Here is a 14181-nt window from a genome sequence, read left to right as displayed (position 1 = left end):
TAGGGAGGATTTCTTAAACAAGGCCCTAAAGCATAAATCATAAATTCAATACAAGAGAATTAAGAACTTCTTAAAAAATTTAAGTGCAGTGAGAATTAAGAACTTATATTTATCAAAGGTCTCCATAAGGAGAGAAAAAAAATAGCCAGAAAATATTGACAACACATAACTGACACTAAATTAGTACATAGAATATTTAAGTAACTTCCAGAAGCCAATAAGAAAAAGCTAAGTTAACAGAAAAATAGGCATCATTTCTTTGCAAAACTCTAAATGTTAACTACGTGGTTAAAGTGCTCAATATCATCAGTAATGAGATATATACAAAATAAAGTCACCATACAATCACCTACCAACAAGATGAGGAGAAAATGAAGAAATCCCCACAATGCCAAGCATTCGAATGGACACACAAAAACTACACTGCTAATAGGCGTGTAAATTATTATGAAAAATCTTGAAAATAGTTTGGCATTATCTAGTAAATTTAAAGAAAGGCATACCTGATTTCCGGTAATCCTGTTCTTATTTATACACCCTAGAGACTCTCTTGCACGTTGGTACCAGGATGTATGGACAATCTGGAAACATCCCAACCTGGAAACTCTTCATGGACATGGATGATGTTGAACAAAAGAAACAAGTAACAATGTTAATAATGTTATTCCACTTGTGAAAAATTTATATACAGGCATAAAGAAACTACATTGTTTAGGGGCACACACTTACGTGGTAGTAACATGCAGAAATGCAAGGAAACGATTCTCATAAAAGTCAGAATCATTTATTTCTAGGGGGATTGTGGCTAAAAGGCCTTTCCCCGGGGAGGATGACTCTCCAGTCCTATGCTCTCTTGACCTGGTGGTGGTTACTCAGCTGTTCACTTTATGATTCTTTAAATTGTACATATGCTTTATACATTTTTATCCCTGCATGATTATTTCACAATAAAGAAAAATAAAAACCAAAAGAAGTAAAGAAGCATAATACAACTTTATACTGAAGAGATAAACATAGCTCCATTTCCACAAAATAGTATTTCTAACTTGGTCCCCGTCTTAACAATTGCTGAACTAACTAGGTAGCAGCTCACTTTTCCCAAACTGATAAACTTCATCTGATCATGAGGGTTTTTTTTCTCCCTGAAATGTGAAAACGCTGGCTTTGTCTCTGCATCTCTTTCCCTCGATTAATTAGGCCGTCTCTTACTGCTTTTTTATAAATTAATGGATTTACTGTTTTAAACGTCGTGATTTGGGCTGTCTAATAGCTTCAGTAGATTTTCGCCTACTGTTAATTGCTTCAGATTTTCTAAATTCTTTTTGTGAATAAGGGGAAACGGTCAGGTGTGTCTGATTAAACCCAGCCGGATCCTGTGGATAAAACGTTTGCACGTGGCTCGCATCCCCGTGGAAATGCAGCTTTAGCACTCGGGCGAAGCCTTCAGGGCGAGAAAGCTATGGTCGGACTAGGGTCCGCCCTCCAGCTCCTCACACTCGAGGTCTCCTTCACGCTCCTTTTCCTCCTCCTTCCGGTCCGACAGGACGCGAAGTGGCTCAGCGAGCGCGGATTTCTCTGCCGCCGCTGCAGTCTCTGCGACCCCCCCGCCCTACTCGGGCGCCGCGGGACCGCCCGGCGTCCTCCCGCCGCCGGGAGCGCTGTGGGCCGCAGCCGGCCTGGTCGCAGACGCCGTGGCGGCCGTTGCGCGCCTGAAGGGAGCTGCTGGCGGGGCCCACGGAGTCCCCGCCCGAGACTGTGCCGCTGCCGCCGCCACCATGGGTAAGGAGAGCCCGCCGAAAGCGGACGCCGGGCCCTCGGTGCTGGTCTGAGGCCTCTGTCGGGCCAGGAGGACTGATGGCGGTGGGCATCCAGGCCTCGCGGTCGGAACTAGGACCCGAATACGGGCCTGGGGCTGGGCGGGGAGAGCCGGGGGGCTCGGGGGCGCCTGGGGTCGCCATGGCAACGCGCGGCTGCCCCTCATTCTCTCCCGCCTCCGCCCGCCTTCAGGTGCCTAATGGCCGAGGGCTCGTGCTCCGACGGCTTCCAGGGAGCGAGGACAGGGCCGGCCGGGGTGTCTCTCCTGGATTCGGGGAACAGTCGGGGACGGGCGATGACTTTCCAGGTTCGGGGGTGGCGGAGGGAAGCGACTCAGGTTTTGGCCTGGGTGTCCGACGCGGAGGGCGGGAGAGAGGCAGCGAAGCAGCGCAGGACCCCGGGTGAGCCCTCCGCTTTGGTCCTGGGGGCGCCCCGATTGCTTTGGGCAGCCTTGCTGGCGGGAGTAGGGAGGCAGGGGAGGGGCCCTAGGCCCGGGCAAGATGCGGGAACTGGCCCTTGGCCGCATTTGGGGGCCGCAACCTGGCAGGACGCATCCGCGAGCCTGGCGGGGCGCGGCCGAAGCTGCCGGCGCCCAGCACCGACCTACCTCGGAGCAGCTGCAAAAGCGCTTTGTCTAGTTGTCGCATCGTACATTACGGATTGTGATGGGCACTGTTAACAAAAACGAGAATTGCCACAGATTATGAAACATAGAGTGGTTTTTTCGCCCCCCCAAAAGAGAGGGAAGCATACCACGATGCATATTTGAAGAAATGGTATCTTGTGTGGAGATTGTCCACCAGCTAGCTTGGTCATAGCAGTTGTGGCTGCGTTTTAAATTGCTTAGGATTCAGTGTCAGGCTTCACACCTAACTACCTGAGATCGGAACTGGAATACTAGATCATTGGGAACTCTGGACTTTTGTCCGGGGAAGGAAAAACGGACCCTTGGTTTACATGGACTAGTAAATTTGTCAGAGATTATGAAACATACTAAACGCTTAAATTTTTTTTTTTTTTTTTGCTCGTCATTTTGTCATCTGTATTTGCTGAAAATATTTCTGCTAGTCACAACAGTGATGAGAGTATGGGGAAGTATCTGAATTTATAAGAAAACTGAGAATAAAATTTATGGGGAAGAAAAAATTTTTTGTGAATTGAAAAGCAATCAGTTTGTTTAAAAAATGCATTTATTAACTTGATGTTCAACTGGGTGAGCAGTGTGGAAGGGCAGGGAACTTTAACGTGAAACTGGACCTGTGTTTATTTCCTTTGGGAAAATAAAGGAGCCCTGCAATACAGAACTACAATTGCAATGAAAATACAAGATCGGAAGAGGGTTAAAATGAGTGGAAGAGTTGAATGGCTTCTATATGACCCTGTTTTATTTACCTGCCACGTTTGTTATGGATGATACTGGAATCTTAGAACTTTAAATACCTTTTATTGCCAGTGTATTCTGAACATTTTTTTGCCTTTGAATTCATCCTTGACAGTTCCTGCTATCTACCTTTGCATGAGACCTTTAAACATGTTGTCTGTTATTCCACTATTCCTACAAACTTCTCTCCACAGAAAGCCTTTTTAAAAAATTTATTCTCCTTGTAGAGGTATCTCAAAAATAAGATAAATACCAGAGAACAGCCAGTTTGCAGGATATTGAGAATAATTCATAAACTTTGGCCAGAGTGGGCATGGTAGTGTTCTATGGTATGCATGAGAAAGACATAAGAACTAGGGGTGTATGTTAGTTAGGAAGACTAACTTGTCCACCTACGAGAAACAAACCACTGTTATTTTTATAGAGAATGGAAAGGGTTGTATATTTTTCAGTGTCAGGTCTTGTAAACAATGTTGGACTCCTTTCTTGTGCTTTCAGCTACAAAAGACCCCACAGCTGTAGAGAGAGCAAACTTGTTAAACATGGCTAAACTCAGTATCAAAGGACTAATTGAATCTGCTCTAAGCTTTGGCCGCACTTTGGATTCTGACTATCCCCCCTTGCAGCAGTTCTTCGTTGTTATGGAACATTGTCTGAAACACGGTCTTAAAGGTATCATGAGATTTTTTTTTTTAACTAAATTTAGAAATCACCCCATCCCCGCATCTTAAACATCCTTGAAAATGTGATTTTTTTGTGGCTACAATTACTGTTACTTTTTAAAGTATTGGGTGGATTGGTTTGGGGGAGAAAATACCCTACTGCTTTGTTTTCTAATTGGTGGTCCTCAGAAAATGCTTAGTTGCTGGTGTATTGTAAAAAACATATTTGACATTTTTTCAACATACTCGGAACTGACTTCCGTTTTCTAGGATAGTTGTAGTTATTTAAAAAATTTTAAGCTTGGTGATTCTGATATGAACTATTATTACTAGTTTGAGCGCCATTGAACAAGTACATTAAAATAGTTGATTACTGAAATGTAAACCTCCTTAATGTATGGGAGCATGTCTAGAAAAAATTGTCTTCTGGATTGGGTTATTGTAGAAATGTGAGCGCTCCCTGAACATGATCATAATAGTGGATATTGTATTCTTCTCTACAGTTCCTATTGAATTATTGTTATGTATAAAATGTTTGTTATACTTAATATACATTGCATAATAACTGTTCTTTTACTTACAGCAAATACTTATATAACAATTACTGGTGGTTTTGGTCTCTAGTTCATATGATCAGCAGCTGTGTAGAGGGCTGTGTGAGTAAGCATTGTATAGTAAGGTGACTAATAAAAAGCAAAAGAAGCTTGGTTTTTTTGGTTGGTATACCAGAAGCCTGGGTAAGTTGAGAAGTTCTGACCATGGGACATGAAAGTGGGGGTAAATGTAAAAAGCAAAAGAGGAGATTTACCTAAACATGGTTTTAATAAAATGTACTTTAAACTGAGGAGCCTTGTTGGCATCAGAATTTGAGAAACCTTATGTGATGTTATTAACTTTTTTTTTTCTTTAAAATGTGTTTATTTAATTGAGGCAGTTGACATATAACATTATTAGTTTCAGGGGTCCAACACAGTGATTTCATATTTTTATATATAGTGAAATGATTACTACAATAAATCTAGTTAACATTCACTACTACATGTAAGTTTTTTGTGTGTGTGTTGAGAAATTTTAAGATTTACTCTTAGCAGCTTTCAAATATATAGTACAGTATTAATAACTACAGTCATCATGTACATTACATCTCCAGGACTTATGTATCTTACATCTGGAAGTTTGTACCTTTTGACCACCTTTACCCATTTCATCCATTCCCACCGTCCAACCCTGGAAACCACTGATCTGTTCTCTGTATCTATGAGTTTGTTTGTTTGTTTTTGGTTTGTTTGTTTTTAGATTCTAATTTTTCTTTAATTAAGGACTTAAAATAAAATTTTAAAAATATATAAATAACAGTGAAGTATACTCTTTTTGGTTGGGGGAGGTAATTATGTTTATTTTTAGAGGAGGTACTGGGGATTGAACCCAGGACCTCGTGTATGCTAAGCATGTACTCTACCACTGAGTTATACCCTCCCCCCTCTTTTTGAATATTAATCAAACAACATAGAAGCACATAGAGCAAAAACAGTTTCCCTTCATTTTCTTCCATTTATTTCCCTAAAGGAAATTGTCATTCTTCTCTTCTCTGTTTTTTTTCTCTTTCTTTTTTTAAAAATTGATGTGTAGTTCATTTTTTCCCTCTTTTACTCTAAACAGAGTCATGCTGTGTTATTCTGTGACTTTCTTTTCCCCCTCCTTTAAAAAAAAAAAAGGTATTGTTTGGTGATCTTACCATTTACATAGAGGTCTTTACCACATTTTAATGGCTGCATAATATTTCATACATATATGTATACTGTGACTTATTTAACTACTCTCCTCTTAATTCACACTTAGGCTGTTTTCAGTTTTTATTATTAAAATTGTGCTGGAAGAACATCTTTGGGTATATATGTTTGTACACATGTGCTAGGATTTCTTTAGGATTCCTAGGCATAGAATTACTGGGTCAAAGGATATAGGCAACTGATGTCTATAAAGGCTTCACTGATAAACAACAGTAAATGTGTTTGTTTTCCCCCCATTTTTGCCTACTCTTGATATTATCAGTCTCTAAATACTTCTTTTAATACATTAGGAAGTCAACAATCTCATCTCAGGCCTTGAGTTTTAATTTGCTTTTTGAAAAATTTCCTTTTTGTTAAAAAAGTTAATAACTTACATTGTTATTTTCTTCCAGTCTCCTGAAATGTGCTTTGTCAAATGATGGCCAAAATAGTTACATTTTAAAATCTTCTCTGATTTTCCTTTACTTCACAAAATACCATGAGCCATATCCTAACAGTCCTATGCTTATCTCGATGAATCATTATAAAGCTACTTTGTGCTGATTGGGTTTTCTCCCCCAAGAAAAAATTGCCTATCTTGGTGGTGGTTCTTGGGTGGTGCATATGATAGACACACTGGGTCTACAGGAAATCTGGTCAGTATGAAGAAAGAAGCATGTAGTTGTTCATTGGTTTTATATTACCCAAATCTCAAAATCAAATAAAAGGAAAAGTAAAGTCATAATTTTTTGTATATAAAAGTAAAATAATGATTCATCCTTGGTTTATTAAATAAACATAAAGATCAACCTGCTGGGGCCACCAGTCTTATTTTGGTACTGGTAAAGAATAAGCCTAGTTGTTTTTTACTTTAATTACCTACCTGCATATTTCTGATAAGGAAGAATGGGCAAGATGCATATTTCTGATAAGGAAAGTATCAGGATCCTGATGAACAGGCTCCTGATCAACAGGGCTGTGTAGTGATGAGAGGAAAGTTCTCTGAATAATTGTATATTAAGTTAAAAATGTTGTAAGGAAATATTTAACAGGGAGTTACTACAATTTTATATGTTGAAGTTGTATGCATTATATTTTCTTTTTTCAGTAAGAAAATCATTTTTGAGTTATAACAAAACTATCTGGGGCCCTTTGGAACTGGTAGAGAAGCTGTACCCAGAAGCAGAGGAAATAGGAGCTAGTGTCCGGGATTTACCTGGTCTTAAGTAAGTAATCTTATTACTTGTTCATCCCAGCCACAGAAGTATATTTGCTCTTCCTTAAAATTACCTCACACTCCAGCTGATAATCTTCTCTCAGCCTTAGGTGGCTTTCTGCTATATTCTCTCCTAATAAAATTCTGTTGATTCTTTACAGCCCAGCTCCACTGTCATTTCCTTTATGAAGTTTTTCTTAGCCCCTTCAGTGAGAATTAAGTGCTCTTTCTTTTATCACTATATTCACTCCTTTATTATGTCACTTACTTAAATCCTGCGTTGTAGTGCAGAAAATTGACAAGTCCTTTTAAGACAGACTATATCAGTTACGCATTTATGTTTTCTGAGTGTTAAGCAAGTTTGCATAAGTAGGTAGTCAGTAGATATTTGATGTAAGCTAAATCCAGGGCAAAGCTCAGGAGATTTGAGTTTTCTCCATAAACCATTTATATTCCAAAGGGTTTGTGCAAATTACTTTTCTTCCTCTGAAAATTGGGGCCTATTATGTCACTTGCCTATTTCACTAGATAAATGTACAGTCAACCCTCAATATCCATGGGTTCTGCATCTGCAGATTCAACGTACTTTGGATCAAAAATATTCAGAAAAAAAAATTCAGAAAGTTCCAAAAAGCGAAACTTGAATTTGCCACACCCTGGCAGCTATTTACATAGCATTGACGTCGTATTAGGTATTACACATTATCTAGAGATGATTTAAAGTAAATGGAAGAATGTGCTTAAGTTATATGCAAATACTGTGCCATTTTATAGAAGGAACTTGAGTATCCACAGATTTTGGTATCTGTGGGGGTGCTGGAACCAGTCTCCACAGATAGTGAGGAACAACTGTATATGAAAGGTCCTAAAGGCTGAATATTCCAGCTAATGAGTCAGGAGTGTTGAAATTTTTGCAGTTTTTTTTTGTTGATAAGGCTAAGTTCTTATGTTCTTCAGGCTATAGTTAAGATGTAAGAGTTTCCTTTAGTTTATCTTAATTCTTGTGTCCGAGATAGCTTTTTTACACTTAGCATTTTCTGTCAGATTATCAGTTTGCTTTCTCTTAGCTTTACAATTTAGTGTCTTATATATTGTGGGGAATATGGTGGTATTTTCTGTTATCACAACATCCAAATGTTTGCAAGTTGTACTTAATCAAGTGATAAAAGTAAATGGCTACTATTTATTGAGCACTGTATCAGGGTAAGAAGATAATTGTTTTACATGTATTATCTCAATTAGTGCTTAAAACAATCTTAGGGTAGAGATTATTATTATAACAATTGTATAGATGTGAAAAATAAAGGTCAAAGAAGTTACAGTTTATAGGTGGTAGAGTCAGGATTCAAACTCAGTTTTTAGAGTTAAATAGCAAGTCATACACGCTCATATTGTTTTAAAAAAGCCAAATTCTACAAAAGTAAAAATATGCTTTCTAAAGAATGGTATTCAGTAAAATGCTAAGCCATAAGAAACTCCTTAGCTGTTAGAAATGAAGATTAAGTTTCCTTTCACATTTCGTGCCAAAACATTCTCTGCATGAGAAAACATAAAGGTTTACATGATATATTTCTCTTTAAAAAATTCTAATTCTGTAAAGCTTGCTTTTATTTTTACTAAATGATAACTTGATTAAGAGAGGTATGAAATTAAATTTTTTTAGTAAGAGAACAGATCCACACTTTTATTTATTTACTTTTCAATAGTACTTCACTTTTCAAGTTTAAATCCTTGAGGAGTACAGCATCACATGGGTTCTGTGTCCAGTGGCTTTCGCAGGAAGGTTGCCTCAGAATTTGGCACAAACCTTGCCACAGTTACCATGAGCACAGGTTACCTTTTCCCAGATATTTTGATTTTGTTCAGTTTGCCTCCAGAAGTTACTATGTTGTTCTTTGCTTCGTGCACATCACATCTCTTGCCTTGATAGAATTCATTTTCATCTTGAGCACAAACACCTTCAATTTTGAGAACTGTGTGCTCTCTCTTGTCCAGGAGACCCTACTTGTAGCCAGCAAAAAATGGCCTTGGGCCACAATCTTTCAGATATATTTGTTGTCTTAGAAGTTCTGTTCCCAGCAGACTTCCACATGAAAGAGATTTAATTTTTTTTAAGGACAACTGGTTAAAAGAAACATTTCAAAAATAGCAGATAGCTTCGTGATTCTCTGTAATTACCAGCTTGATACCTTCTTAGCTTTGTTATAATTTTTAAAATTCAGGTATAATGTCAGTTATTTTTTGAAGGCATCATACTGCCTTATTGGTGCATTTTGTGAACTCACTTTTAGAGGACTAAACCCCTTCTAAAAAAATATTTCTTATAGAAATATTCTCACTATTTAGAGAGTCATTTCTTCCAAAGCATAAAATGGTACCTTGGTGACCTACAGGTGCAGATTTTTCTTAGAGACTTAAATAGTTCCCAGGGATTGGTTTGTATGCTCAAAGAGCTGACTTAAAGCTATAGACAAAGACAAAACCATGATAAATTGCCTTTTTCCTTTATTAATGTGTACCTCAGTAGAGGTAGAAGATGTAGTCTGTAATCTTTGGACTGGGGTTGTTTTCTGAACATTTGGTTTTGCTTTTTAGGACCCCCCTGGGTCGTGCAAGAGCATGGCTTCGATTAGCCCTCATGCAAAAAAAAATGGCTGATTACCTGCGTTGCTTAATTATTCAAAGGGATCTCTTGAGGTTAGTACTATTAAATCATGTTTATTTTCATTTTTTATTTCTTCTGTATCCTGTCTTTGGAAAAGGATTGAAGATGTAGTACAAAAGGATACATAAAATACATTGTGATGGCATAAAATAAAAGGAGGAGCAAAATGAGAGAGAAAATCACAGTGGAGACATAACAGGAATCAGGAATTAACCTGAAAAATGAATGCCGTAAGCTTTTTATAGGCCAATAAGGTGGAGATTGTATATATCAAAGTTTTAGTTTTTTTCCTAAGTTACAGTTAATGCTATGAATAAAAATTTGTATTGAAATTTTGGGCTTTAATTCAGGAGGTTTCTTTTTAGATCTTGAATGTCCAAACTATCGCTTTGACTGTATTGTGGGCATTTTTAAACTGTCAGTTTAAATTGAAGTCCAAATGTTTAAAGACAGACCTTCAGAGCAAAATGGTCAGTTCTCAAGGGGTGTGGGCCCATGGCAACCCCTCTGTTCTCTGTTATTCTTTTAGAGATCCTCTGTGATGTTCTGGAGAGTCTGGTCATTTTTGGTTTTACTTGTGACTTCAGTTGTACATCCATTTTCCCATTTGTTAAATGACAGTGACCATACTTTCAGCACCTTCAATTTCTCAACAATATTCTGAAGGTTAATTAAAGTGATTAAATAATACACATGGGACTTCTTGAAGAAGGCATGAGATGGTGATAACTAGTTTTCTGAATATTAATTGTCAAGTCTTAGTTTTCAGGCTGTCCTATTTTCCTGTTTCTTTTACAAGTCTCTTGTTTGAATATTTTTTTAGAATCTAGATTTCCATAAGTATCTTTAATGATTATCTGTTTAGAGCAATACGTATACCAAATGCAATTGGCTTGAACACAGGCTTTGAAATGTTTCATATATTCATTTCCCCATTTTAGTCTTTATCCCTAGGGTTTTAATAAATTCTAGGATGAAGATTCAACTCTAATAAAAATACTGTTATCAGATCAACAACAGTCTATGTCTTTTGAGAGTTACAAACGTTCCTGGCCTCAGTGATGACTTTTTTTTTTTGATTTTTCTTTGCTTCTTTTCTTTCTCTAAAAATTCCTTTTCCTCTTCTATCTCTTTCAGTCCCTTTCTTATACATTTTCTGTATAGACATTTAAATTTTAAAAAATTTAAGGTATTTATGTATAGAAAGGCTAATTTTATTTATATTGGTTCCATGCTTGCAATGAGGTATTAAGATTTAAAATTTAGTCTTTAAAATAAATTTGTATAGGAGAGGGTGTAGTTCAGTGGTAGAGCACGTGCTTAGCATGTACAAGGTCCTAGGTTCAATCCCTAGTACCTCCATTAAATAAACAAACAAAGAAACCTAGTTACCTTCCCCCCCGAATAAATAAAATAGATTTGTGATTTAAGATTTTTATTATTTTAATTTTCACAGTGAATTCTATGAGTATCACGCACTAATGATGGAAGAAGAAGGAGCTGTAATTGTTGGGCTGCTGGTTGGCCTGAATGTCATAGATGCTAATCTGTGTGTAAAGGGAGAGGATTTAGACTCACAAGTAAGTGAAAGTGACTAGTACAAAATGCAGAGTGGTGTTTCCAGTTTGTACTGTTCTTCTTTGACCCAGGTATTACTCTAAGTTATAAATGGTGCTGTTAAATAGTAAAGAAAAATTAAGAATGAAAGTCAGTTGCATGTTAAAGATACTTCTAATATTTCTCCCCTTTAAATACAAATAACTTTATTTACTTTAGGTTGGGGTGATTGATTTTTCCATGTATTTAAAGAATGAAGAAGATATTGGAAATAAAGAAAGGTATGATTTTCGTAAGTTATTTCACATGTATTTTATTATGAAGCTCTTTACAAATCAGTATGAGGTCCATCTGTTTACAGTATGGATTTTGTGTGTGTGTAGTTCCTGCTTTGTTTTGTTTTCACTTCCATTTACAAGCTTTCTAAAGCAAAAATCACTTAGAAGATGGAGGCTTTAGTCTGAAATAAAATTTTTGGTCGTATCATTAGTTCCAGAGACCCTTTTTGATAGTCATCTGTGTTTGTGTCATAAAAAGGGATGAAAGCTTATTACTCATAAATTTACCAATGCTGATTTATTTCAAGAAATAGTTGTGTTTAAATTTAAATATATTTATTCTGACTACTAAAGAGAAAAGTAATTACGTAATGTGATAGAGATGCCAATTATCACTACAAACTGCAGTCATTTCACAATATATAAATGTATTAGATTAACCTGTTGTACACCTTAAATTTGAACAATGTTATGTCAAATATATTTCTTTAAAAAGAAACAAATCTGATGCAAAAAATTTTTTTAAATTAATGGTATTGTTTAGTTTAGCAAGTAATTTAATAAAAGGTTATAGTTATTTAAAGTGCACAGCTTATTACTACATGATTATAAAGATTCTTGAATTTTATTTTAAAGGCAAGATAATGTTGCTTTACCATTATGTTTTACAACGATTTTAGATAATTTAGACCTTTTCAACTAGCACAAAGCTACTTTTTTTCCTTCTCTAGGAATGTTCAAATTGCTGCCATATTAGACCAGAAGAATTATGTTGAAGAATTAAATAGACAACTGAAGTAAGTATTATGGACATGTGGATACTTAGTACATATTTGTATCTTAGGTTTTTTTCCCCCTGTTCAGGTCATCTTTTTGTTTGTTTGTTTGTGGGGGAGGTAATTAAGTCTATTTTATTTATTTTTTAATGGAGGCACTGGGGATTGAACCTAGAACTTTGTGCCTGTTAAGCATGCACTCTACCACTGAGCTATACGCTCCTCCTTCACTGGGCTATAGCCTCCCCACCTTTAAGGTCATCTTAACCCTATTCCTTTTTTCTAAGCATCTTTGAGAAGAGTTAGGGGACAGAGAGTGAATGGAAGTTCAGAATAAAGAGAATTATTGGAGATAATTCATTTTCAGCAGAAAATGAGAGTCAGATTTTTAAATAGAATCTTCAGAGAATTTAAAAATAGAATTTCAGACTTATCCCTCTACCCTTGAGAAAAAAAGGCTAGATAAGGTGGAAGTTTATATCATTTTGATGGTTCAAAAGTTCATTTTTCCTACTTTAAAGGGCTTCATGTGTAAGTGTGGCTGTCATCTTGCATGGTGGAAGTTTTCTCCCCGCAGTGTCACCTGGTCACTGAAGCTGTTAGTGAATACTCTATCTGGGAAGAATTTCTGAGATCTGTATGTAAAATAGTATAGTACAGTTCTGTCTAATAGAAATATAATGTGAGTCACACAGGTAACTTAAAATTTCTGGTAATCACATTATAAGGTAAAAAACATGAAATTAATTAAAAAATATATTTTATATAAGCCAATGTTACTATTTCAACATGTAATCAATATAAAAATTATTAATGAGTTATTTTATGTGTATTTTTTTTTGGTACTGTATTCAGAAGCCAATGTGTATTTTACACTTACAGCACATTTCACTTCAGAGTAGCCAGTTGTGGCTTATGACTGCCACACTAGATAGCACAGGTATAATGAGTAATATTTGCTGCATAGTTAGAAATGGACTGCTCTCGTTAATTAAAATGACTAATTAGCAAAAATGGCTATCTCTGGGTGATAAAATTATGAATAATTTTTATTTTCTTTATGCTTTTCTGTATTTTCTGATTTTCACTCAATGAACATGCATTATGATCAGAAAATAAACATTTTCCCATTTTAGAAGAAGAAACTAGTAAGTTGTGACTCTTGCTTTCTCTCTGAAGTCAGAGAGAAAATAAACATCTGGCATTAGTGTCTTTTTTATTATGGAGTTTTAATAATTGGTATTATAGGAAATATATGTGGATTTCATAGTTTGTATTTCTGTAATTGTATTTCTCAGTGCAACCTGATATTCACTTTTTGGTAACAGGTGATATATTTATCACATGGTTCAAACTTTAAAAGGAGCATAAAATGAAAAATCTTTCTCTTCCTTGATCTCCAACCATCCAGTTTTCCTCTTTGGGAGAGATTAATATACTAGGTTCTTATGTATGTCTCCAGATATGCTTATGCAAATAAATAAGAATATGTATATATATTCTTGTATTTCTCATCTCCCCCTACCTCCAGTTTTTTTTACACATAAGGTAGCGTACATTTTACACTGTCCTGTGCTTTACTGTTTTTACTCAACAGTTTATCTTAAAGTTTATTCCATTTAGTCCATTCCAAGAGAGATTTCTTATTCTCTTTTAAATTATGTGTATTCAGTTATAGCAATACAGATACCTTACTTTTGTATATTTTATATATTTAAATTTTTTCATTGTCTAAGTAGAAAGCAGTTCTTGTACACTTAGAATATTTCAAAAGTATAGAAAACAGGAAAAAATAGAACTCTCTTATTATCCTTCACTTGAAGAAAACCACTATTGAGGGTTTATTGTTTTTAGAAGTGTTTTTTGATACTATTTTGATTCTCACATAAGGGTAGTGCAGATATTATCATTGGATTTTATAGAAAACTGAAGCTCAGAAAGGTTTTACAACTTTCAAGGTGACACAATTAGATAGTAGAAAAGTAGGGACCATAAGCTTGGTCGTCCATCTCCTAGTCCTGTACTTATTACCTGTCACCATCAGGATCCCCTGGTGCTGTTT

At 36.2% G+C, this 14181-nt stretch overlaps 1 protein-coding gene across 7 annotated transcripts in view; it reads left to right on the top strand.

Annotated features, from left to right (window-relative positions):
• Positions 1-1550: 1550 nt before the first annotated feature.
• The window catches only part of RUFY2 (RUN and FYVE domain containing 2), a 37857-nt gene continuing 25226 nt past the window's right edge, over positions 1551-14181 (top strand). For 2 of the 7 annotated variants that reach the window (XR_012510279.1, XM_045514236.2), the window contains exons 1-7: positions 1923-2216; positions 3695-3868; positions 6736-6853; positions 9439-9540; positions 10965-11088; positions 11285-11346; positions 12075-12140. Coding sequence is in view for 6 of the 7 variants with exons in the window: in XM_045514236.2 (XP_045370192.1) it covers positions 2015-2216; positions 3695-3868; positions 6736-6853; positions 9439-9540; positions 10965-11088; positions 11285-11346; positions 12075-12140 (848 nt within the window). In the remaining variant the exon portion in view is untranslated. Of the gene's footprint in view, positions 1861-1916; positions 2217-3694; positions 3869-6735; positions 6854-9438; positions 9541-10964; positions 11089-11284; positions 11347-12074; positions 12141-14181 lie in introns of those variants that run through there. The other 5 variants (XM_074374100.1, XM_074374099.1, XM_045514235.2 and 2 more) reach the window with 5 other exon arrangements.

Source organism: Camelus bactrianus, chromosome 11 (genome assembly GCF_048773025.1).
Source record: "Camelus bactrianus isolate YW-2024 breed Bactrian camel chromosome 11, ASM4877302v1, whole genome shotgun sequence".
NCBI classification, from domain to species: Eukaryota; Metazoa; Chordata; class Mammalia; order Artiodactyla; family Camelidae; genus Camelus; species Camelus bactrianus.
Note: the sequence above shows the minus strand (reverse complement) of the source record. Positions and strands in the feature narration are given on the sequence as shown.